This window comes from Eleutherodactylus coqui, chromosome 3, assembly GCF_035609145.1.
Source record: "Eleutherodactylus coqui strain aEleCoq1 chromosome 3, aEleCoq1.hap1, whole genome shotgun sequence".
Classification (NCBI taxonomy): Eukaryota; Metazoa; Chordata; class Amphibia; order Anura; family Eleutherodactylidae; genus Eleutherodactylus; species Eleutherodactylus coqui.
This window is the reverse complement of record NC_089839.1, coordinates 264,961,510-264,988,459: the sequence shown is the minus strand read 5'-3', so window position 1 is coordinate 264,988,459 and position 26,950 is coordinate 264,961,510. Positions and strand designations below refer to the sequence as shown.

At 42.9% G+C, this 26,950-nt stretch overlaps 1 protein-coding gene across 1 annotated transcript in view; it reads right to left on the bottom strand.

Annotated features, from left to right (window-relative positions):
- Window positions 1-26,950, bottom strand: part of DPYD (dihydropyrimidine dehydrogenase) — a 1,260,313-nt gene that overhangs the window by 783,031 nt on the left and 450,332 nt on the right. Inside the window, exons 6-7 of the mRNA XM_066597377.1 lie at window positions 7,737-7,933; window positions 6,940-7,021 (exon numbers count right to left, since the gene is read on the bottom strand). Of these exons, the coding sequence (XP_066453474.1) occupies window positions 6,940-7,021; window positions 7,737-7,933 (279 nt within the window). The remainder of the gene's footprint in view (window positions 1-6,939; window positions 7,022-7,736; window positions 7,934-26,950) is intronic.

Below are 26,950 nucleotides of genomic sequence, written 5' to 3'. Positions count from 1 at the left end.
ATGGGCTGCCGGCGATCGCAGGATGAATGGTCGGAAAGGGGTTAAATATATAACCCCTTTCCTGCAATTCATCCAGAAATGTGTTACACTAAAAATATATACCGGCGTATAAGGCGACCGGGCGTATAAGACGACCCCCCAACTGTCACCTTATACGCCGGCAATACAGTGGAGCAAAGAATAAAAAGCATTACTTACGTTTTTAGATGATCTGCGGCGCTCCTGCAGGCTGTCACTCCCTCCTGGTCCACGGCAGACAAGCTTTCTCCACGAAAGACTTTAAATCCCTGCCTCCAGAAGCACATGTGCCTTCAGCCAATCACAGCCAATGACAATGATGTCATTGAATGGCTGTGATTGGCTGTGTTTCTGGAGGCGGGGATTTCAAGCCTTGAAATCCCCGCCTCCAGAAACACAGCCAATCACAGCCATTCAATGACATCATTGTCATTGGCTGTGATTGGCTGAAGGCACATGTGCTTCTGGAGGCAGGGATTTAAAGTCTTTCGTGGAGAAAGCTTGTCTGCCGTGGACCAGGAGGGAGTGACAGCCTGCAGGAGCGCCGCAGATCATCTAAAAACGTAAGTAATGCTTTTTATTCTTTGCTCCACTGTATTACCGGCGTATAAGGTGACAGTTGGGGGGTCGTCTTATACGCCCGGTCGCCTTATACGCCGGTATATATTTTTAGTGTAACACATTTCTGGATGAATTGCAGGAAAGGGGTTATATATTTAACCCCTTTCCGACCATTCATCCTGCGATCGCCGGCAGCCCATTGCATTCAGTGGAGTCGGCTGTATTGCCGGTTCCATTGAATTCAATGGGCAAACATCGTTCTTCTCTGCTACAGCTGTTACAGCTGTGCCAGAGAAGAAGGATTTGTCTTCTATATGTTCTCAATGGGGTCAGCGCTGCTGCCGCTGGCCCCATTGAGCGCATATAGAATGCATCCATAGCGAGCAGCGGGAGGGGCAGACTTTCATATCAGGCGGACACCTTATCTCCCCAGCCACTCACAGCAGGGGGGTGGTATAGGGCTTAAACGTTGCAGGGGGAAGTTGTAATGCCTTCCCTGTCTTTATATTGGCCAAAAAAAAGCGCTAACGTCTCAGGGAAGAAAGTTTAATTTACCAGAACACCGCATGGTGTTCGTTACGAATAACGAACATCCCGAACACCCTAATATTCGCACGAATAGCAAGCTCGGACGAACGCGTTCGCTCATCTCTATTGATGACCCATCCTGACAATAAGTCAAAATGGTTTTCATTCTTGAAAATCCCTTTAAAGGAGATGTCCCGCGCCGAAACGGGTTTTTTTTTTTTTAAACCCCCCCCCCGTTCGGCGCGAGACAACCCCGATGCAGGGGTTAAAAAAACCACCCGCACAGCGCTTACCTGAATCCCGGCGGTCCAGCGTCTTCATACTCACCTGCTGAAGATGGCCGCCGGGATCCTCTGCCTTCGTGGACCGCAGCTCTTCTGTGCGGTCCACTGCCGATTCCAGCCTCCTGATTGGCTGGAATCGGCACGTGACGGGGCGGAGCTACACGGAGCCGCTCTCTGGCACGAGCGGCTCCATAGAAGACTACAGAAGACCCGGACTGCGCAAGCGCGGCTAATTTGGCCATCGGAGGCCGAAAATTAGTCGGCACCATGGAGACGAGGACGCTAGCAACGGAGCAGGTAAGTATAAAACTTTTTATAACTTCTGTATGGCTCATAATTAATGCACAATGTATATTACAAAGTGCATTATTATGGCCATACAGAAGTGTATAACCCCACTTGCTGCCTCGGGACATCTCCTTTAAGCATGCGCTAGCATGTAGAAACAAAAGATCAGCCAATGGAAGTTCCCCTACCCTCTCCATCCACAGAAGCCTAAAGGTGGTTGCTAGTGAGAGGAAATTAGAGAAATTTCTGTTTCCATCTACTTGGATAGCATGACTTTACTTGCAGAAGTTCCTGATTCTATGCCAGACGGGGGTGACTGTGCAAAAAAAAAAAGTTAATTTGCAAATACATGCATCCATCAAAGTTTCCTAAAAGTAAAACAAATGTTCAGACAAGAACAAATAAATGTTCTGTATCAAACTGAGGTTGTAAATGTGAGCAGATGCTTTGGAGATTATATGGCATTTTGCAGACCCGCTCTCTTCAATATTTCAGGTTGATTATTATAAACATCGAGACTCTAGAAACAATTGATCCATATCTTTCTCTGATCATACCTAACAAGTTCACAACAGGCTACCTTTTGAGTCTGATTTATGGCCCTGCAAGTCAAGCTTAATCGATGCTAGAAATTCAGCACAGCTGGTCATATTGTTTAGAAATTTAGGCAAGAAAGGAACAGGTTTAATAGATCTAAGAACTCATTGATATAAGCAAGATACTTGAATTACCGTTTTAAAAAGTGGGTCTGAGTGACGTATTTGGTGCAGATATGCATAATATGCCTTCTATTAACTAAACTTGTAAGAATCCTTAGTTTAAAGGTCTTTTTTCTTATGAATAACATTAGTCATCTATCCAATGATCACTTGCTATGGATTTGGTGTGGGATTCAGACAGATTCCGCATTAAATCAATGTCAAAATCCACATTCTAAAGTATTGTATTCACTTTAAAGGGAATCCATGGTATAGCCTATACAGCATGGATTTGTCTACGCACAAATATCAAATTCACATTGGGGCATGTGACGTCTTGACATGAAATCCACATGAAATGCATGCGGATCTGCGGGTACTACAAGTGCAAGTGCATTGAGATGGAATCCACAAAGAAAAATCCAACACAGTTGTCGCCCATGTGATTTTTTACAGATGTACTTTTCTTTAGCTTGACTCGAAAGGCTGGCTCACGCAAGTGCATGTGCAGTGGCCCAAAGTTCATATATCTGGCCCCTCCATAATTGTCTATAACTGCTGTAAATGTTATGTCTTTAGTGTGGATGCTCTGTGCAAATTGTCTTGTCACTAGTTATGTGTATTGAACAGCTGCAGTATGTAAGAGGTTCATGTCTGTGAATGTCTGGGATATGTCTGGAAAATGTAACAATTTGTGATGTCACATGAGCATGATTGATATATGCGTTTGCAAGGTGCAAATGCGGGTTTGCCATTCTGCTTCACCACTCTGAGAGGGTCAGAGAGTGAGTGCCAGCCACATGTAGGTACCTTTAACCCTCATGTGGTGAAGAATGGAAACAGAGCAGCAGTACCCTGGAAGTCTATGCCCAGGACCCCTACGCTGAAGAGAGAGAAAGTGATTGTGGAGAAGAGAAGAAGGAGAGTGAGTCTGCTGTGCAATGTCTAAAAGCTTCCCAAAAGTGAGTGTTCAGTGGAGTGTTCTTCTCCTCCTCAAGAGTGTGTGTGTCCAGGAACAGGGTCATACGGAAAACTCAACTGTAGGCCCGGTGTCATCCTGTGTTTCCTCCCTGACCTCAGTCCTTGTCTTTCCTGCACTGGTGTGTGAAATTACCCACAGAAAATTGTGAGCCTGTATCAAGCTATCTATCTTCAAGTAAAGTTCCAGTTTTTTGACCGTTCCGAGCAACTGAGTTAACCAGGTATGGACTTTTTTATCTCCCATCGGACATCCTGTGGAGTAAGGAACGGTGGCATTACCCGTGACAGAATTCTTCAAGTTCACTACACCATTTATTCAGGTAACCGCTACCATAGCATTGCCTGGAGAGGCCTGTCAGGGCCTGTCACATGTGTCCCTCGGGGGAGGAGTCGGTAGTGCCACCATGACAACCCTAACAGCTTCCCCGCTGTCTCCTCAGAGGTGTGCCTTGCGCCTCAGTCGCTGCACATGCTTTAAACACTGCATGTATAATGCAGCATTTTACAGCTGGGTGAGGCGGTGGTGAGAAGGTATATCGCTGCACAGGGCAGCGATTTTGCACTGTACATGACAACGTATCTTACGCATATTGTCATGTACAGTCAAACTTATTTCTTTTTTAAAATTTTTATTTCCCGCTCTATCGCTTAGTGACGTTGCGTATAAACGTAAATGTAATTGCGTATGTCCAGAATTTATTACAAGCCCACAGAGAACAATAAGGCTCTATTGCTTGTAATACGCTCAGTGGATGTATAATAGCTGGTGTTCATGTTGTAATGATGATGGGGTGTATAAGGCATCACTGAACTGTTGCTCTATCAGCCAAAGCAGTGCTGGTCTGAGTCGCACTATGTCCCCCACAGGATGAACTCTCTACATTGGCTGTAGTGGTAAGCCATTTGAACAAGCCAATGAATACATACCGTGATATTCCAGTAGTGTTAGGTGGAGTTTACATTTTATTTTGCCCTACTGTACATTTAATATGTACACGTTAATCATGTCCATAGTCTTCCTTTGCATACAAAAGTCAAAAGAGTGTCCTTTTTGCCCTTTTCTGACCATCATATGTCCATATATTGCTAAACAATAAAAGAACCGAATCGAGTAGTCCGCTGTGCTATTCCATCCCACAAAGTTACATAAGAAAAAGTATACTGTACATAGACGTTTTTAAAACTTGCTAGTCTTTAAATTAAGTATTCCACTGTATGACATCCATCATAGGCATTTGCTAAATGTATATAGCATGAGCTTTTCTATAGCTTATCATTGCATACCTATTGAATGGATGCCATTATAGCTTATGGGTAATGGATGCATTAATCAGATGACTGACAGTGGCAGCCATCACCAATAGGCTATAATGTTGAACAGACCTATCATGGAAAGCTATTGAAAAGCTCATAATGTATATATTAAATTGATGCCATTATAGCCAATGGGTCACAAATGCTACTGTTTAGCATCCATCGCATTCTCCATTTAACGTTTATGCTGAAAGCCTTTCCTGACATATACTTTAAAGGAAGGTCAAAAATGTAATGTGAACAGGGCTTATTATGTAAAAAAAAAAAAAAGTCTGCCCTGATTCTTCAAATCTTTGAGTCATTTTTAAATTAGAGATAATGAGGGACATAGGAAAATTGCTTGATTTTCATTCCATGTAATCAAGGAAATAAGAAGAAAAAAAGGGGGCTAAATTTACACCAATTCTTCCTCATTGGTAACACTCTTTGTATGAAGACTTAGAGGAGCGCCTGCAATTCCTCACTTTAAAAGCAATGCATTTTTCAGGTTTAAAGTTTTTTTTTGGGTACTTCTATTCATCAACATTGGTGGGGGCCAATACGGGGTAGCCAAACCAATGAACTGTTTGCTGGATCTCCTGTGCACCAGAACAAGCACAGTTCTATACATTGTTCAGGGCCTGAAATTGTATTGCAGTCCCACCTTGCAGCACGTTTCTGGGCCACTGCACAATATTTGGAGCTATGCTGGCTCTGGTGAATTGCGGCTTCATTAAACATCGGACCAGCAGGGTGCCATATATCTACCGATCGGATGTTGATTACCTAGCCTAAAACCCCATTTACACGCAACAATTATCTCTCAAAATTCGTTCAAACAATGGCATGTGAGCGATAACCATTGTGTGTAAATACTATCATCGTTAAAAGCTCATCTACATGGGAAGAATGTCGGGCAAACGATGCCCGACACTCGTTCTTGCACATTCTCACTCCTGTGCTGCTGCAGAGTGGCCACCAGGGGGACGGGGTGGCAGGAGGAGATTTTACTCCTTGCTCTCCCCCCACCCCTCTCCATTCACTTAACACAGCGGCCGTTCAGTACTGAACGGGTGCTGTTTATACTGAACGATCAGCGTTCAGCTCATCTTTAATCGTTTAGGCTGCATAAAATCCTGAATGATGATCGTTCAATGTAAACAGCAGCCATTCAGTACTAACGGACGCTGTGTTAGTGAATGGAAAGGGGCGAGGAGCAAGGAGAGAAATCTCCTCCAGCCTCCCCATTGCGAGCCAACGATACTCGCTCCTGTGCAACAGCATGAGAGTGAGTACAAGCAGGGACGAGTATTGGGCATCATTTGCCCGACATTTGTCTCGTGTAAATGGGGCTTTACTCTTCAGCTGAATGATGATTTTAAGGTTAGTTTAAAAATCCACCATTCAGCCGGAGGGTAGATAACATATAGCACACGCTGTGTTCTCCACGGGCGTTCAGAGATTACATTGTATTCCGTGTACAGCCCTTGTGAGAGAAAATGAGCTGATTGCAGAGCTCAGACCACCTGCTGTGTTCTACAAACAGCCCCTGGAGGCTCATTTACACACAAATGAAGCTGATAAAGTGCTAATGGACATTAGAGAGTACTTTATGCAAAATGATTGCTAAAACTGTCAATCTTTCAATTGCTTGAAAGATTGTCTTTGCATATAAATGAGCCTTAAAGAGAGGTCTTCAAAAAAAACCCCAAAAAAACAGAGAAGACTCCTTTATGATAGACTAGAGGCTCATTGGTAAGACAAGGAGGAATATTATTTTTGGGCTATAGAACCTGTGATTATTTTCTAACTTTCCAATCAATTTTTATCTTTTCTTAAATAAAACAATCAAGTTTCAAGCGGCCAACTTTTCAGTAAAATGTTGTAGATACTGGTAGATTTTTACTACAAAGTGTGTATGGTATAAATGCTGTTTAACTAGAAATGTTCAAGATTATTGGCATTCTCATATATAAGACTGTTCTAAGCTGATCTGCCTAGATGATTCTGTTCCTTCCAGCTACCACCTGGAACCCCTAAAGCAACTTAACTTTGTTTTGTTTCTTTTTTTAACGGACAATTAATCACATGTAGGCATGCCAAATGAGAACTATCGATTGCCCTTTTCCAGGCTACTGGCATTCAGACAGCAGACAGACAAATGCCCTGAGCAAGAGGAAACATCTCTTTGCTACTGCCTACTGTAGCTTTTAATTGTTTGCTACTAATGGACATGGTATTTAGCAGTTTACGTCTGGCAGATCAGTTTATGCTATCATTATCATTACCTTAACTCCGAGGTCCTTCATCAGCTCGATTTCAAATTTGACAACATCATATGGCAAACGGAACTGAGGGATTTCTGAGGCACTGTTAAAAGAAATCATCCAGATATGTTACATCTTTCATTAACTCTTGTAGGCATCATTGTGTAGTTCTACAAAGTTCACAATTACTGATAAAATTAAACAAAAGCACTAGTGGATCAGTCGGTAAGGCTCAGACCTTTTGCACATAACATATTGCATGGTTAACATTTTTCAACCTCTACAAGGTAATAAAAAGGTGGTAAATGTAATAATAATTTCTGCATTGCTGTTACTATGTCTTATTTTGAAAAACAAACGGGTCAGCAAATTATTTTTTTTTAACAATATGGTTTGGTAGGCTCTATACCGATATTTAAAGGCCCCTCTTTTTGTGCATTTTACTCTAGACATGTGGTAATTAGGGATGAGCGAGTATACTCGCTAAAGCACTACTCGCTCGAGTAATGTGCCTTAGCCGAGTATCTCCCTGCTCGTCCCTAAAGATTCAGGGGCCGGCGCGGGTGACAGATGAGTTGCAGCGGGGAGCAACGGAGAGCGGGCGGAGAGGGAGAGAGAGATCTCCCCTCCGTTCCTCCCCGCTCTCCCCCGCAGCTCCCCGACCCGCGCCGGCCCCCGAATCTTTAGGGACGAGCAGGGAGATACTCGGCTAAGGCACTACTCGCTCGAGCGAGTAGTGTCTTAGCGAGTATACTCACTCATCCCTAGTAGTAATCTAATTTCACACTCCTAAACATATATTCTATGGTTTAGTTTACCTTAACCCTCCAGAGAAATTCTGCTTCTCAAATACTGTAATATCAGAATATCCAAGTCGGGCCAGAAAGGAAGCACAGCTGATGCTTGATGGTCCTGCCCCAATAAGCGCTATCTTAGTTCTGAATGGTGCTGGCATTTCCTCCACAGGGGGCAGCATTGGATTTCTCACTTGTGGGATATTCATAGCTTTAAAAACCTGCAAAGAGTTAAAAAACTAGTATCAACAATTGTCGGTAATAAAATAATGTTCATCCAGCCAAGGCAATGACTTCAGATTTTTAGGGATTGTTTCTTAGTACCATAAAGATGGAGTCCTCACTTGGGACCTAACCCTGTGACCCAGAGCAGAGCGCCATTCATTGTCATGCCTGTTATGCAATATTACATTTCCCCACCAAAAGCCAATGCAGCATAAGATATGGTTAGGCACAAATTTCTCATGCCATAACACTTCATTAACAGGGTCAGAGAAGCCACACCTGCAGCGACCAGTTTCTGAGAGGATCAGTTTTTTGGTATGGTCCTTACAGGGCCACACTCAAAGATATCGTAGTCCTATAGTTCAAGAGGTTAGGGCAGCAGAGTTAATAGGGTCCTCCATAATGTTCCATGAGATACGTTTGCTCAGCGCAATAAAGCACCACACCTTCATGCGGATGCAAGATTGTGTCCTTTTGAAACCGCAAACACTCATATAGGATTTGCAAGAACCAATTTGCACCTTTCCAGGCAATGATGGAAGGACCCCTGTCCCTTACTAACCAGGGAAAGTGGGGCAACCCTGCTTAAAAGCGGGGTGATCGTCCCGATAAAATCGGCCCCACTGTCTTTATCTGGGACCTAGCTATCCCTGATCAGGAACCTAAAGAAGTGCACAAAACACAAAGGACACGACACTGTTCACACACACTGAACACAGAACAGGACTGCGCATAAAGTGCATGTCTGGCAACCTGCACAAACATAACACAGATCACTGTTCACACCACCATGCAGTGTAACACATACCACACAGAACAGGACTACACATAGAGCTTGTCTGGCCACTTGCACAGACATACCACACATGTCACTGTTCATACCAACACAGGTGGTTATACATACCACATATAACAGAAACCCCACACAGAGCTCATGTGCATGCAGATGGAATACCATCAGTCCAAGTGTCCTCACACCAGGGGAATAGAAAGTCAGCCACTGTGCTGACATAGGGAACAGTGTCAGACATCACACATCTGACACACAAATAGGACATCAGACATCTGGAAGCCACACCACAAATACATCGTTGTCTGTATATCGTTTGTGGTCACGTGATGGTGTGTGTGTATTCCAAGATTGCATATGTGTGTTTACAAGAATGCAAGGAGGAAGGAGTTGGAAGAGTGAGTTGGTCAGTCTGAGAGTTGAGGATAGTGAGTGAGCCACCCAGACACCGGAGAGATCAGTCTGTGTGTGGAGCATGCAGGAGGTCGAGCGACTTACTTGTCCTCAGCCTGGGCCCGTTCAACCAAGGAATCCTCTGTACTTCTATTGAATGCTGAGAGATAGAGAGACTGCTTTATAGCGATGAAGAGAGAATGTGAGTGGATTGCCAGTGGAGAGAGGAAGTGAGTACTGGGAGTAATGAAGCCTACAGATAACTTGGACTATGGATTGTACAATTACCCTGTGACCCCTACCAAACTGTGATTTCTACAACTGTTCAGCAACTGTTATGCAACTGTTAGCGACTTTATGTAAACGTTTAAGTAAATGGACAAGATCGACTGTTCCTGATTTTGTTCCAAAATATACTCCTCTGGTGTTGGACTATTTTATTCATTTGCAAGTTTCAGCCCTGGAGAAGGAACAGTGGTGTCACAAATGACAACTGGACTCAAGCTAACCCCCGGTTACTATCCTTATGATCTCCCCCAGTGGTAATGTGGTTGGGTCCCTAGCTACCCTTTGAGGGAGGAGATGGTAGAGCGCCATGACAAGGCCTTTTCTCTACCCCACTGTCTCCTCGTCTGTGGGCCTGCTCCTCGGACACTGCACTAGGACTCTACAGCTCAGATTTTGGCTTGCTGGACCCAACTTCCATTCTTAGGAACAATGCGTATGGCTCTTATATTCTGGTCTATACTTTCTCCACCATTACATCACAACTACAGGAGGACTGAGGTGCAAAGAAGCTTCAATTCTGGTCTTTGAGGCTCAGCATTCACACACACAAAATAACATAATTTACAGTTAAAAGTGATTTACGGGCAATGAATCCTTAGGATAGGTCATCATTAGGTGATCGGTGGTGGTCGACCACTCGAGATCCCTGGCAAACATCTGATCTCGGCTCCCATACTCACAGCAGTGAGGCTTGTCGTCCACTTTGGTGTTGGAGCTAGAAGTGCTATAGGAAGTAAAAGTTCCCATTGATTTCCGTGGGAGTGAAGCCTTCTATTACACTTCTGACCTTGACCCCAGTGTTGGAGCCAGAAATCTAAAAGAAATTCACTCCCATTTAAAATTAATGGAAGCTCTACCTTCTATGACACTCCTGGCATCAAGTGCAATGTGGACACAGCTGTCAATATCCACCTCACCGCAATGAGTGTGGGGCTGAGATCAAGTGATTGCTAGGGGTCTCAAGTGGCGGACCCCTACCGATCAACTACTGATGACCTATCCTGAGGATACGTACTAAAATGGAATAAATGCCTGGAATACCCCTTTAAATGTTTAGACTCTTGCACATAAGTATGGTTAGCACTTGGTAAACTGCATTGTCAACATACAATACTAAACATGACAGTCCCAGTTAAAGTTACTTGTCCATTAAGGGTAAAGGCCCATTCACATGGAACGATGATTCCTCAAAATTCACTCAAACAACAATTTGAGTGACAGTTTTAAACAATCATCTTTGCATAACTCTAAGTAGCTAATTAGCTACTAAAGAGTTAATGCAGGCAGAGCGGGATACTGCCATGATAGCTCAGAGAACAATTCAGCTGTTTGTATATGCAAACAGCTGCTTTGTTGTTGGCGCTTGCAGCTGGTGTCCCGCTGAGAACTGCCAGTGGATACCAGCTGAAAGAATGCCATCCGCACCGCCCACTAATATATCAGTGTGCGACGCTGATAGGGCTCATCGCTCATTTCTAACTGGCTAGAAATAAGCGATGAATGAACAGTGCATGAGGGCCACATGATTAGACGCAATGATTATCGCTCAAAAGATGGCTTTTGAGTGAATTTTGAGTGATAAGCATTGTGTCTAAATGGTCCTTTATAAAAAGAACCACAATTCAGTTCAGAAGACCTAATGCAAGGAAAGGGAAGAGCAGATATAGTGGAATGATTGACTACTCCCTTCTATTGCAAAGAAGTTGTCTTTGTGAGAGTTCAGCAATTACTGTAGATAGCAATTAGTAGCAGGTATCAAGTGAACACAGACATCTTGTCAACGTTCAATGAAGCACTTGGCATCCCATTATAAAAAATTAAAACAAAATTCCATGTTCTCATAGTACCATGATGTCCAAGTGTCCTTGATATTCAAAACTATACAAATTTGTAATTCTCGAAAACTGAACCAGTTCATAACTAGTTAGTCACAGTTTTCTGAGGATTTGTAATAGTAGAGGCAGTAGCCTAAAACTTCAGTGCAGGAATATACCCTGGAGGCACATTCAAAGATGAGTTAGTAAGTCAAATAAAAGTATGTCAGACATAAATGATTTCAGTAATATAATCTTGTTGAATGATATCAGCTATATGTTTTCTGTAATAAATATTATAGTAACAAAAAGAAAACTGGTATAACATTTAATTGTATGTTAATCAGTGGCATACCTAGTATAAAGGCAGACTATATGAAAAAAAGGGTTTGGTACTGTGTTAGTCAGTAGAGTAAAGTGTGATTGTTCTCAGTAAGAGAAACCAGGTAATCTTGTAGATATGATAACCCTTAATGGCTATCAAAAATACATGATGTTACAGCAAGCTTTTGGGTTCTTATTATCGACCCTTCATCAGTCTAAATGAAATTAGTTTGGATGTGACACTATTATAACATACAAATGCAGAAGGGAGGGAGGACACCCCTCTTGATCTACATAAATGTTCACAAAGAGAAATTTGAGACTTAAAAACACAGTAATCTGAGTAAAGAGATAGATCCTTAATCAGTCCACTGAGCTGAGGAATGTGACAGTTTTATGATGTCTCTTATCTCTACTTTACAAACTGCACATGGAAGATGGAAACACTACCTCTGCAGCACCACCTATTGGATGGTAAAATTCTTACATTCAATTTCAGAATGTTTATGAAAAAAACAAAAAAAAACAAACAATGATTGAGAAGAGGACACCTGTCCTGACCTCCTTCAGACTTTTAACATTCTCAACTTATGCAAGAATCCCAGGCCGAGGTAACTTCCATTCTTGGGGATGTTGAACATGGCCATAAACTTACACTCCCAAATTCTTCTGTGATACTGTGGTTTGAAATTGCCCTTCAGTATGATAACGCTAATCTGCTCTATGTATGACCAAAAAAATGTTTTGCCACAGGTAATTCCATCTTTTCCTCTCCGATTCAGTGGCGATGAGATCTCCTCCTGGCTCTCGGGTTTTGTCTTTTTTTTCCCCCAATAAAAAAAAACCCAAAATGACACTTACTGCACCGGATCAGGTACACAACATTGGACGGGGAACATGTGAATGTCCCAGGGATCTTATAGTCCTGCTGTGTGTTGGGGATCTGTATCCTGTCAGCTCAGTGGACCGATTAAGCATCTATCTCTTTTGCTCAGATTAGTATTATTTTAAGTCTCAAATTTCTGTATGTGAACATTTATTTAGATCAAGAGGAGTGTGTCCCCCCTCCCCTATGCATTTATATGTTATAATAGTGTCCCATCTAAGTCCTTAGTCACACGGGCGTTTTTTCATGCGATTTGCGGATCGCATGACGGATGCGCATCCGCAAATCGCGTGACCGGTGCGCGCAAGTCGCCCGCAAATCGCCCGCAAATCGCCCGCAAATCTGCTCCTAGCCGCGTTTCATTAGAAACGGGCCGGAGCTGTCCAGCGCATTGCATTCAATGGAGACGGCAATAGAGTCGGCTCCATTTAAAGCAATGCGCTGCGGCCCAGCCCGGGATGAATTGTCGGGAAGGGCTTAAAGGGGTTGTCCCGAGGCAGCAAGTGGGTCTATACACTTCTGCATGGCCATAATAATGCACTTTGTAATGTACATTGTGCATTAATTATGAGCCATACAGAAGTTATAAAAAGTTTTATACTTACCTGCTCCGTTGCTGGCGTCCTCGTCTCCATGGTGCCGACTAATTTTCGCCCTCCGATGGCCAAATTAGCCGCGCTTGCGCAGTCCGGGTCTTCTTCTTTTCTGAATGGGGCTCCGTGTAGCTCCGTGTAGCTCCGCCCCGTCACGTGCCGATTCCAGCCAATCAGGAGGCTGGAATCGGCAATGGACCGCACAGAAGCCCTGCGGTCCATGGAGACAGAGGATCCCGGCGGCCATCTTCAGCAGGTGAGTATGAAGACGCCGGACCGCCGGGATTCAGGTAAGTGCTGTGCGGGTGGTTTTTTTAACCCCTGCATCGGGGTTGTCTCGCGCCGAACGGGGGGGGGGGGGGTTTAAAAAAAAAAAAAACCCGTTTCGGCGCGGGACAACCCCTTTAAATATATAAGCCCTTCCCTGCAATTCATCCTAAAATGTGTAAAAATAAAAAATATATATATACTCCCCTTCTCCCGGCAGCCGGAGCTCCGCGCGGCCGTCCTGCAGTGGGTGTGAGTCAGACCTGCCCCCTGATTGGCTCAGCGCTGAGCCAATCAGAGGCATGTCTCACTCACACCCATTCATGAATTCATGAATGGATGTGAGTCAGACCTGCCCCTGATTGGCTCAGCGCTGAGAGGCAGCAGTCACTCACCCATTCATGAATTCATGAATGGGTGTGTGAGTGAAACCTGCCTCTGATTGGTCAGGGCTGTGACCAATCAGAGGCAGATCATTCAGCAGGCGGGGATTTTAAAGCCCCGCCGGCTGAATAGTGCCGAGAAGCAGTTCAGGAGAACTGACAGCGGCCGCGGCTGGACTCCGGCTGCAGCGGAAAGGTGAGTATACAATTTTTTTTTTATTTTAACACATTTTAGGATGAATTGCAGGGAAGGGCTTATATATTTAAGCCCTTCCCGACAATTCACCCCGCGCACGCCGGCAGCCCATTGCTTTCAATGGAGCGGCTGTATTGCCGGCTCCATTGAATTCAATGGGCAAACATCGTTCTTCTCTGTCACAGAGAAGAATGATTTGTCTTCTATATGTTCTCAATAGGGGCAGCGCTGCTGCCGCCGGCCCCATTGAGCGCATATAGAGAAGAGAACAGGAATCGCAGATAGGTGCGATCTGCGATTTCTGTTCTATAATTTATCGTATGAGCGCATAAAAAGCGCTCATGTGTCTGATACCATTGCAAAGCAATGGTTTTATAAAATCGCCGGACGCATGCGCATGCGCAAATCGCGGCTAAAAACGCCCGTCTGACTAAGGCCTCAACCAGTTTCATTTTAGCCTGACAAAGGGTTTAATAAGAAGAATCCAAAAGCTCGCTATAACATCATGTATTTTTGTTAGCCATTAAAAGGTATCATATCTACAAGATTACCTGGTTTCTCTTACTAAGAACAATCACACAAAGGCAGCCTATGATACTATTATTAGACCAATGATGGAAGAGTATTTTCCATTTGTACAAACTCACAGCTATAGTGTATTTAATATGCAGCCACCACTAGTGGGAGCTTTCTGCATCTAAAATGTTATCATGTCACTATCTTAGTGGTATGAAAGGAAACAGAATTTCTGTAAGAAAAACCAAGCTCAACCCTATAAATAAATATTATAAAACTAATCAACAGAGAATTTCGGATCTAATAACAGAGTAGAAGCAAACCTTTAAAAAGGAGTATGTACATATGTATATACAGAAATATACAGCAGGATAGATTAGATCTGGGGTGATAGCCGATCACCACATCTGGGGTCAGGAAGAAATAAATATTTTGCCTCTCTGAAGTAGAACTCTCCGGGAGATTTTTTTCGCCTTCCTCTGGATCTTTGGGTTCAGCAGCTCTCATCTTAGGACATCAGTGGACTGGTTAGAAGGATGGCAGCATGTTATTTGGTCTCCACCGGGCCTGACCTGAGAGTCACTGCGATTCTCGTGCCATTTATTTAAGTGCCGGTAATATTTTATTACAATGTTGCTTATTGCTATTCTAATAAAGAATTCTAAAATCTAAAAAAAAAAAAGGAGTAGTACTCTGAAGTTAAACAGCTGCTCAAATCCCATTTAGGCCAGACTCACATGAACAGTTTGGATTTCGCATGTGGATTTCCGCAGCGGAAAACATGCGATCCTTCATGGAAAATAATTGTGAATGATCGCGGATCTGTGCGGTATGTACAGTGTATCGTCTGAGTGGAAGAAAGATCTCCTTCACCCCTCCAGTCAGCATTCCAGCTTTTCTATCTATTCTCCTATCAAGTTGCAAGCATTTCCAGATCGCTTGCATCCATAGACATCTAGTGAGACCATCCGCACAGAATCTGCGTTAAAATAGGGCATGCTGCGATTTTTCCTTCGTTCGTGGAATATGAAATTTGTCCCTGCGAGGGTGAAGGAAAATTTAAAAATACATGCCTTTCAATGCCCATATTTTACTGCGGGTCTTCCGAACAGACAGCAATCGCCGAACCTGAAATTCAAATCCATTCTTGTGAGACCCCTTACTCTTCTGGTTTGCAAATTCAGTCTATTTTTGCCCGAGCATGCAACAAAATAACAGTCAGCACTTCCAACAAATAAAGCTAATGAGAATGTGCACATAAGCCATGGCTGCAAAAAATATAGTAACAGAAACACACGCCTCAGCAGTTGCGTATGAGTACAGAGGCATGTGTTTCGGATATTGTTTTTGCCATAAGATCTTATGATGTATCAGTTCCTGATTATAATTATGGATAATTCATGGATGCACATCTAGGCACAGATGACAATTAGAGCCTATTAGTGTCATGTTAGGGTGATGTGGTGTTTATGGAATCACTATTGTGGAAATTGTCTTTTTTAATGTACCTGTTATTTGCATGCAGGACATGTTGATAACGTTCCATACAGACATCTTCACAAATGCGGATAACACAAAATCTATATAAGAAGCACAAAATGGGGAATAATGGTAAACTGACCCTGACCTAACAGATATGGAAAAACTCAACCGATAAACAGGGCAATTGCTCTGATGAGGGCAACCCCACATCAGATACCTAGAGTGACCCTGGCTTTCCCTAGATGGTGGTAGAGAATAGTGGCAACCATAAGATAGCACTAAAAGATATAACCACCAGTGCAGGGAACAAGATGTAAAATACCCCAGGTAATAAGTAACACCAGAAATACTTAACTAATATGCAAATCAGAATCAGGAACTGTCAACTGAACCAGGATTTCCTTCAGTTGGAGGGTCTCTAGACAGAAGTCGGACTAGACAAAGAATAACCAGCAACCTCTGGGTGCAGCAGCCACAATAAACACTCACACAAACTAATGGCAATTGGCTGGCTGTGCTGTCCCACCCCCAGCCAGCCAATTGGCCCACACACTTGCAAAGACGTGTTCCTGTTGGTGGTCACAGCCAAAATAACAGTGGGCATGTGCCAATGAGCAAGTCACATAGACCAATGCTGATGCCGTGATGTCAGCCTTACGTCGTTTCTGAATTGTGGCCGGTGCCCAGTGCACCAAAACACACGTTTATCAGCTATTTTACTCCTTTTTAGGTAATTAATAGTCTTTTCAACTTGATCACTTGTTATTTAAGAGTTTTGCTATACATGGTGAAAATAGGAAACTGTTACTTTGGTAATTGCCCCTCCACTTCATTTAATGCCCCTCCACATGAATTTTGTGCACTGTGGCAAGGGGGTTTACTCACCTGTGAATTGCTGACCTCAACATTAGGAAAATGGGCACCACATGTGTAAAAAGGGCTCCAGGAACAGGAATTTCTTATAAATCTGGTGCCTGCCAGCATTTATTTCAGCATAGCAATCATGTGTACAGCATGCAACAGTCCTGGGTTCACAACCTGCTGTCACCAACCCCGATTTGGGGCGTCTAGAGGGCGCTCCCCTCTTTCCGACCGGGTAACAGGTTCCACACTGGTCTGCACGGGACCTCAGGCTAGCAACCCTTCAGCTCCACTGACCTATTACTTTCCCTCTTGAGTCTGGCAGGAACTGGCTCTTTTGTACCCCTCCTGCCCCACCCAGGGTGTTAACCCTTTCTATTTCTTTTTTGCTGGTATCAAAATGCCTGTCTAGCATCCTCTGCAGGCCATTCTGTTACTACACTCCTACAGCACTTATTACTTTATCTCCCTAGGTATACTTTCTACTTATCCTGTGAAATCATTGATATTAAGGGATTTCTGCAAAGTCTTGATTTTATATGTAGTATTAATGAAAGCTATGTTTTATTATTATTATTGTTCTGCCTGTCAGTGATAGTTATCAGAAGATAGCAGCAGGGATTGAATATCTTTTGGCAGTGATTCATATAATTCATGAGTGGCTTAAATTTTATTGACAAAAGAGTGCATTTTAAAGGTCATTTGAAGGATATAACTAATGACTGCTGCTAAGTGTTTTCAATAATGAATGTTTTGTAATATGGTTAATTGGACAGAAAATGTATTGAATATGCTGCAATTTTTTTTTCAAATGCAATTATTTCCTGCTTATAACATGTTAACGATAATCATTTTTTTTGTGGTGGGTAGGAAAACCATAGCAACATTGGACCATAGCAGAAAATCTATATGCTAAAGCTAAAGATCATACAGTCAATTTGCAAAAGAAAATGTGCGTATTCTCAACTTGAAGAATGCATATATGATCGGACAATCTATTTAGCAGGCTAAAGATTCTCAGAAAAACAGGCTGATACATATTTCATCTTTCATCTGGAGAATCAATGGAGCTGCTTCCAATGACTCCTGTTTGCTGATTTATGGCCTTTTGGAGTCTCCATAGGATTAAATGTAGAGGTGGCTGCACTTGCACACAACCCTCTCTATTGAATTCTATGTGAGCTAGGAAAAAGCAAGGCAATTCGTGCTTGTTTATTTTTATTTTTTTGCAAGCACTGCCACCTCTCCATAGAGCTCCAGGGAGACTGTGGCAGATGTAAATTGTTCGACTACAGTCTCCCAATGGGTGAGGGACTCAGAGTTGGAAACTGCACATGTAACACCATATCCTGTGGATATTGCCATAACTATTTTAGATGGGAATACCCCTTTAACATCAGGCTTGGAATGTGTGAGATCAAGAAACTTTCCTAAATGAATCAGTTTGGCTAAGTGGTTCTAAACATTATCTGTCGAAAGAATAGCACAATATCACAATAAGTATACATAAAATCACAAGAAAGTCAGAGCTTAGGCGTCTTTTTGATTATATCTTTTGTCTCCACTGGCTTATCTAATTATCATGATAGCAGTCTAGTTGACTATTTCACACTCTACTGTTGTGAGTGTGCTATCACAGTCATTTAAAGGCAAGTAACCTCTGCACCTTGCCTTCTAGGAATATGTCCAATGTAATTTGTTTCCAGTCATTTAGTTAGAACTGCATACTTTAAAAGGAAAAAATCACTGCAATGGAATATACACAATAAGGCGGTGTAATCAGAGTTTTATATGATGACTAAACAGCGATGTTAAATAGTAGTTATTTAATTTATCCAGCTATTCAATATACAATAGTTAGATAATATCTATATGTAAAAGTGAAAGCCCCCCACTGACTGACTGACTGACTTGCCACTCATTCTCTAACTTCCTGCTGTCGGGCAAACTTGAAATTCGGTACAACTATTCTTTAGGTTGTAAATAAAAAGGTAAAGGGGTCACAACTTGATTATTCAATTCTAAGTTCAAAAGTAATATACCTAATCTAATTCTCTAACTTCCTGAGGCCGTACAAACTTGAAATTCGGCACGACCATTCTTTATGTTTTAAAGAGAAAAAGTGAAGGGGTTGCAGCTTGATTATTCAATTCTGAGCAAGAAAAAAAGTAATCTCCTATGTAATATGACTAATAACACACATCTGTACCGCACAAACGTGAAATTTGGCATGACCATTCTTTACATCCAAAGTAAAGGGGTCACATTTTCAATATTCAATTCTATGTATGAAATACTGTGCGAAAATCTGTGATACCTGAGATAGTTCTTTTCTCAGAACTCATAAAGCCTAGGGCAGTGATGGCGAACCTTTTAGAGACCAAGTGCCCAAACTGCAACCCAAAACACACTTAGTTCCTGCAAAGGGCCAACACCTCAGGTGGCGGAGCTTATCACGACGTATGATTTTATCCTTGTCGTTCTAGAAAGGACAGGACCGCTTCAGAATAGACAGCGTGCAGATTTTGACTGCTTTTTGGACTTCGAAATACCGCAGAATGTCCTCAGCGGAAATTTCTGTGGAGCATTTCCGCATGAAAAAAGCAGTCAAAATCTGCACGCTGTCTATTTTGAAACAACCCTGCCCATTTCCGCCACGTGTAAACATACCCCAGCTATAATAGTGAACCACTTCCCCCCGCGGCCTGAGCGATAATAGTGACCCCCCCCCCAGTGGCCCCAGCAATAATAGTGACCACCTCCAGCACCCCGAGTAATAATAGTGACCACCCCCAGCAGCCCCAGCAATAATAGTGACAACCCCCAGCAGCCCTAGCAATAATAGTGACCACCCCCAGTGGCCCCAGAGATAATAGTGACCACCTCCAGCAGTCCCAGCGATAATAGTGACCACCTCTAGCAGCCCGAGCAATAATAGTGACCCCCTCAACAGCCCCAGCAATAATAGTGGCAACCTCCAGTGGTCTCAGCGATAATAGTGACCACCTCCAGCAGCCCCAACGATAATAGTGACCCCCCCAGCGATAATAATGGCCCACTTCCTCCACAGCGGCCCCAGCGATAATAGTGACATCCCACAGTGGCCCCAAGTATAATAGTGACAAGTAGAAGACGTTGGGGGAGGGGGGAAGAGCATCCCCGCTGCACACTGATGTCACAGTGTGGTCGGGATGCATATTAACCTTTTCTTCCCCACTTCTGCACTAATCAGCAATTCCAGCAACCTGATTGGTTGTTTGGGTTGACTGACTCACCAAACAACCAATCGGGTTGCTGGATTTGCTGATTAGGGCAGAAGTAGGGAGGAAAAAGTTAATATGCGGCGGAGATCAGCGCACATAGCAGCGCTGCTTAGTAAATGCCGTCAGGAGAGCCACAGCCCCTGTGGGATTCACTAACGTGCCAGCAGGGGGGGCTCTGCCTGCTGCCTCTGGCACGCATGCCATAGGTTCGCCACCACTGGCCTAGGGAAATGATTTGTATACTGAGGAGAATCTAGCTTACCTCTGCATGTATATACTGAGGAGAATCTACCTCACCTCTGTGCGCATATACTGAGGAGAATCTACCTCACCTCTATGTGCATATACTGAGGAGAATCTACCTCACGTCTATGTGTATATGCTGAGGAAAATCTACCTCACCTCTATGTGTATGTACTGAGGGCAATCTAACACTCCTCTATGTGTATATACTGAGAAGAATCTACCTCATCTTTATGTGTATATACTGAGGAGAATTTACCTCACCTTTATGTGTATATACTGAGGAAAATCTACCTCACCTCTATGTGCATATACTAAGGAAAATCTACCTCACCTCTTTGTGTATATACTGAGGAGAATCTACCTCACCTCTGTGTTCATATACTGAGGAGAATCTACCTCACTTCTATATGCATATACTGAGGAGAATCTACCTCACCTCTATGTGCATATACTTAGGAGAATCTACCTCACCTCTATGTGTATATACTGAGGAGAATCTAACTGACCTCTCTGTGCATATTCTGAAAGGCTGTAAAGTAAATAAGAAGCAGCCATGGGCGGCAAGGATGGAGCATGCTTTAAGGCTAAGAACGGTCTGCAACCTCCAATCTCGTGGTAAGTTTGAATAAATAGGGGTGTTACCTTTAAAGGTAAAAAGTGAGGAGAGTGGGAGGGGTGGCACATTCTGCAGAGGGACATCGGTACATGCAGTCTGAGAAGAATCTAATTCTCCTCTATGTGTATACATATTTTATTCCTCAATTCCTCTGAAGTAACCACGACTTCATAAAATTTTCCGCAGGCGAGTAAACCCCCTTGCCACAGTGCACAAAATTCATGTGGCATAGAGAAGGCATTAAATGAAGTGGAGGGGCAATTACCAAAGTAACAGTTCCCTATTTTCACCCTGTATAGCATAACCCTTAAACAACAGGTAAACACCTGTATTAAATTAACTTGGACGAAGCCGGATATAACAGCTAGTATATGTATATATGCAGTACATTTAGCACTCAACACTCCCCCCAAAGACATTAACAATAGCAGTATAATTTTTAAGCTAATGTTAAGAATCTTTGACCTTTTTTAGGAGGCAGTTGTTACATTCGAGTCTGGCATAAATTTTATGTCTGTAAAGAACAGATATACGCATAAAGTATGAGTGAAGATAATACCAAATAGTATATAAGGAAACTAAAAAATGGGGGAATAGCAAATTAACCCTGTGCTACTGATACAAGGAAATGCTACCTGATGAGGGTGACCTCACATCAGGAACCTAGGGTTATTTTAGCACTCCCTAGATGGCAACAGGAAATATGGCAATAGTTAACACCTGACAGTCATCTCAGCAATAATCGCTCTTCTGCTTTCACAAAGGAAGTGAATGGAGGTGGAACAGGATGGAGATTGCTCCGGCCGCCCACCTCTATTTACAGTAAACAGGCAGTCATTGGTAGATGAATAACTGACTTTTTACGCGGAAAAATAGTAGTTTGATTTTTAGGTCTGCTGAAACTGAATGGCAAATGATAAACAAACAAATTATCGTTCATCGTTCAGTCACTGGCAGCATTTACACGGAACAATTACAATACAGATTCTTGTGATCCAGCAAGAATCTAAACAATAATTGTTTAGTGTAAAAGGGCCCTTAGATATTATGCAAATATAAAAACCACAGGAGAGGAAATGTAACAGCACCCCAGATAATATATCACCAGTAAGGATGAGCGAGTATACTCGCTAAGGCACTACTCGTCCAAGTAATGTGCCTTAGACGAGTATCTCCCTGCTCGTCCATAAAGATTCGGGGACCGCTGCGGCTGACAGGTGAGTCGCGGCGGGGAGCAGGGGAGAGCGGGCGGGAGAGAGGGAGAGAGAGATCTCCCCTCCATTCCTCCCCGCTCTCCCCCGCCGCTCCCCGCCCCCCGCCGGCCCCCGAATCTTTAAGGACGAGCAGGGAGATACTCGCCTAAGGCACATTACTCGGACGAGTAGTGCCTTAGCAAGTATACTCGCTCATCCTTAATCACCAGGCTGGTTGGCATACACATCACCCAGCCTACCAATCTATCCACACACCAGTAAAGAAGTGTCTTTGTCAACGTCCAGTGCCAAAATGACAATGAGCATGCAATGGCATGAAGATTAGATGGGCCAAGGCTGACGCCATGATTTCACCCTGGTTTCGATCCTCTGACATGGTAAGCAAGTCATGAACGCAGCTAATCAAGAGAAAACTCAGTAAGGGCTCCCACCCACTAGCGTTTTTTTCTCCACTGCGCTGCAAGAGTAAGTGAAAACTCTCGCAGAGCAGTGCGAGAAATCGCAGCGATATCGCTGCGACAGTCTTTTCAATGGGGCCAGCGGCAGCAGCGCTAGCCCCATTGAAAAGATATGAAGAGTGCCACGGACTTCTGCCACAGCTGTGACAGGAGTTTCCTTCTGAAACTCAGCGGAAGTCAGCGGCATGCTATCCCATTGCTTTCAATGGGATCGGCACTGCTGCCGATCCCATTGAAAGCAGTGGTTTCTGACAAGCCCTGCAGAATGATTATCGGAGAAGGGCTTGAAATATAAGCCCTTCCCCGATAATCATAAAAAAGTGGTTAAAAAAATAATAAAAAAGTTACTCACCTCTCCTGCTGTCAGCCGCGTCCTCCGGCTGGCTCCCCGACACTGCTACTGAGCTCTTTCAGCAGACGGGGATTTAAAAATCCCCGCCTCCTGAAAGGGCTGTGCAGATTGGCTGAGGGCTCATCCAATAGCAGCTACTGCTTAGCTATTGGCTGAGCGCTCAGCCAATGGCAGATAGCTCTTAGCTATTCATTCATGAATAGCAATATCTATGCAATGGGATAGCATGCCGCTGACTTCTGCCACAGCTGTGACAGAAGTCAGCGGCATTCTACATATCTTTTCAATCGGGCTAGCGCTGCTGCCGCTGGCCCCATTGAAAAGACTGGCGATGTCGCAGCGATATCCCAGCGATTTTGGGATATCTGCCTGCGTTTTTCTCGCACTGCGATGCGAGACTTTAACTTTAGAATTGCATCGCAGTGGAATAAAAAACGCCAGTGGGCGGGAGCCCTTACTGTTGTAAAGCTTCCTTAAACCAGGGTTTGGGATGCTCTTTATGGCTCCCTGAGTTCCTGTCCAAAGGACATGTAAATGGGACTTGGATGGGATTAAAGGGGTTGTCTAGTTACCAGACAATTCTGGGATATACTGCCAAGATCCAGCACTGCAGTCCTACTGTGGTCCCGGTCATTGTTGTTTTGCTCAAAAATGACACTGGACCTGTCATCGGCTATTATGATCAATCTGTGCTAAGGAATAATGAGTAATGCATTTGGACACATTAGTTGAAGCACTCTAATAGCCTGTGTGGCGCAAAGTGTTAAGGTAGCAGATATGCCATCCTAAGCTCTTGCTAACAACCTTGGTTCAGGTAGCCATCCCAAGTTTGACTCAGCCTTTCATCCTTCCAAGGTCGGTAAAATGATTACCTAGCTTGCTGGGGGGGTAATTAATAAATAAACTGAAAGTGCTGCAGACTAAGTTGGCGCTATACAAATAACAAGATACTTATTTTATTTTAATAGGCTGCAATTTACTTGACTGTCCACCACCTCTTTATCAGAATGATTCTTGCCATCCTCCTCTGATCCCTTTCATTACCGAGTTGTTTATATCCACAGTAGCCCCTTCTGCCTGTTATTTTCCCTCTATCTCACCTTTTTCAGTATACTTCCAATGCTTTAAAATTGTTGAAATACTGGCCCTACTTTAGGGTCATGGGTGGAATTTTCATACAGGGAAGCTTCAATTATGAAGTGTCTCGAGTAAGTCTGTATTTACACGTGCACTAGCGATATTGGTTCGTAAAAATCTGGCAGTTTTTCAAGTAATTTCCCTGCGATTTTGATGCCTATCCAATGAGTTTTTGCATTCAAAATGCGCAACTGGAATCAGATGGACTTGCAATTTTTATGCTTGTAAAGAAAAATCTCAAGTAGTTCCAACAGTAAAAGGCTAAAAAATGTATTCCACTTGCATGCACACCGCATGGCACGTGAGTGCAATGAGTTTTTTTCATGCTCCCGTAGGAAATAATGGGTGATAATTGAACACGAATCACCCCAAAATAGGACATGCTGCAATTTTTCAATCTCGGACTATCTTATTGATATCAATGGGTTTGCTTCCCATGCAATTTTCATCCATATGGCAATCAGACAGAACTCGCATACGAATACTGCCCCTGTAAATACAGCCTAAAGTGTATATAGCTATGCTCATTATATAAAATAGACACATTGTAACTTATTGAACCTTATTGTTGTTCTATGTGTTTGGTGTACAGAACATACCAGGTTTCCCCGAAAATAAGACACTGTCTTATATTAATTTTTGCCCCCAAAAGGGCACAGTGTCTTATTTTTTTTGAGGTGGGGCTTATACTCACCTGGTCCACGGTGTCCCGATGCCTCCCGATGGTCTTCGACATCTTCCTCGTCTCACAGCTAGGCTTCTTCCTGGTGACGAGGCTTTGAATACCCCGCCTCCAGCAAAGCAAGTGCTGTGATTGGCTAATCGAGCGCCAGCAGCCAATCACAGCGCTCGCTTTCCTAGAGGCGGAGAATTCAAAGCTCCGTCACCAGCAGAAGCTGAGATAGCAGACGGGGAGGACTCAGCAGTTTGCCCCAGCACCGCCGGAGAACATCAAGACGCCGCGGACGAGGTGAGTATTGATTCTTTTGGGGTGGCCTGTTAGCTAGGTCCTATTTCCGGTGGAGGCCTTATATTTCAAGCCTTCCCTCCAAACCTGGTAGGTCTTATTATTGGGGTAGGACCTATTTTGGGGGAAATAGGGTATGTAAGTTCCCTTAGTGCTGTATCCATACAACGTAGTCATGTAAATCATCCATTGCCCATCAGACTCTAATTTCCCAGAGCTTTGTTACATTGTTAGTAAATGTAACCTTGTAAGTAAATTTATATTGAATACAGTAAATTAATAGATTTGGAAGAAGCATTGTTCAGTACAAGTATATAGTTGTACATAGATGTAGTTCGGTTTTGACTGGTTACTTTTGCTGTTTCTCGGTTAAGCAGCGGCATGAAATACAATGTCATTTACTGTTCTGTATAAACCTTACATACCGGGTCCTCTATACTAGTCACAAATAAAAAAAAACATAAGTGTGCACATGTATGTTTAATTACATCAGAGAAAGAATGATCACATGCCTACAGCCAGATCTTTACATTTTAATCTAAGTATACGTTCCAAATATCACGGTGTCATGGTTTTGCAATATTTATCCCTTGTCGCACATTTAGTATTAATCATAGTGTCAGCACAAAGCTTTATAATAGATTTCTAATGATTTTAAAGAAAAATGGCAGATATTTAGCACAATATATCAAGGTATAATTTATGTCTATTAATCATCATGACAAGACTAAAAGGAAACACAGATCACGCTTTAATGGGTATTGCTTGCATTTAGTTTCTAAAATGTAACATTGTGCCTAGGTATCTATCATTGTATGCAAGGAAGTAGAGGGAAAGGGAAAAAAAGCTTAAGTCACGTCTGCTAGGTGATCCATCTTCAGATGCTTAAAATATAAGCATACTACATGTGCGGCTTCTACTTCAAAAAAAGATTGCACAGACTGGCTCTACACATATAGTGATTTAGTTACACACCCAAGTGTAGAGAAATAGTCACATTTACAGCAATATAAAAGGTAATGACACTAGGATAAGACCCGAAAAACTGATAACATATTGTCTTGGTGATTGTATGGAACTAAATTATGGTGCATTTCCTATCAACAAGGTCGACATGGACTTTCAATACAATACTCATGGGATCCAATCTTGTCCTTGGCACTAAATATCTCCTATACAGAGCCGTGTTCAAGAGCCCTTAGGTATATTAAATGTTTCAAGATGAGTGATCAAGTCTTCCTAAAAGACCTAGTGAATGTCTATGAAGGTGATATTAAGGTTTTAAAGGTTCAGCCTCTTTCACAATACAATGCTTCGGTGTGATAATCATTCAATAGGTTTTTAACTATGAGGACTTAAGCATTTTTTGAGTGGCCAATGCCATCAATGGCATTTAAAGATACAGGTTGCAAATAAAGGTTTCATGTAAACTAATACAGAAAAAATGAGCATACAAAATAAATGGCCAATGGAAAAGGTTTCTATCATTCAGAGGATAGAATGTGGATGGGGACTCCGTGTATTTGCTTATATTACAAGGCAGAACACTTAAGAAAGGTGTCCAGGTCTCTCTTGAACTCTTTTAGCAAGTTCACCATCACCACGTCCTCAGGCGGAGAGTTCCATAGTCTCACTGCTCTTACAGTAAAGAACCCCCTTCTATGTTGGTGTAGAAACCTTCTTTCCTCTAGATGCAGAGGGCACCCCATTGTTACAGTCACAGTCCTCGGTATAAATAGATGATAGAAAAGATTTGTGTATCTTCCCCTGTATCTTCCCACATCAAGAAACTGGGGGCTACCTAAACTGTCCCTTGATAGAAAAGAGGGTGACAATTGTCAGATGTAAACAATAATGATAAGCAAAAGTATAATGAAACGGATGTAACACTAGAATAATAAGTATGAACACCTGGGACATATCTGACTGTGACCAGATGAATGTGGACTGGACTAGAAGTTTACATA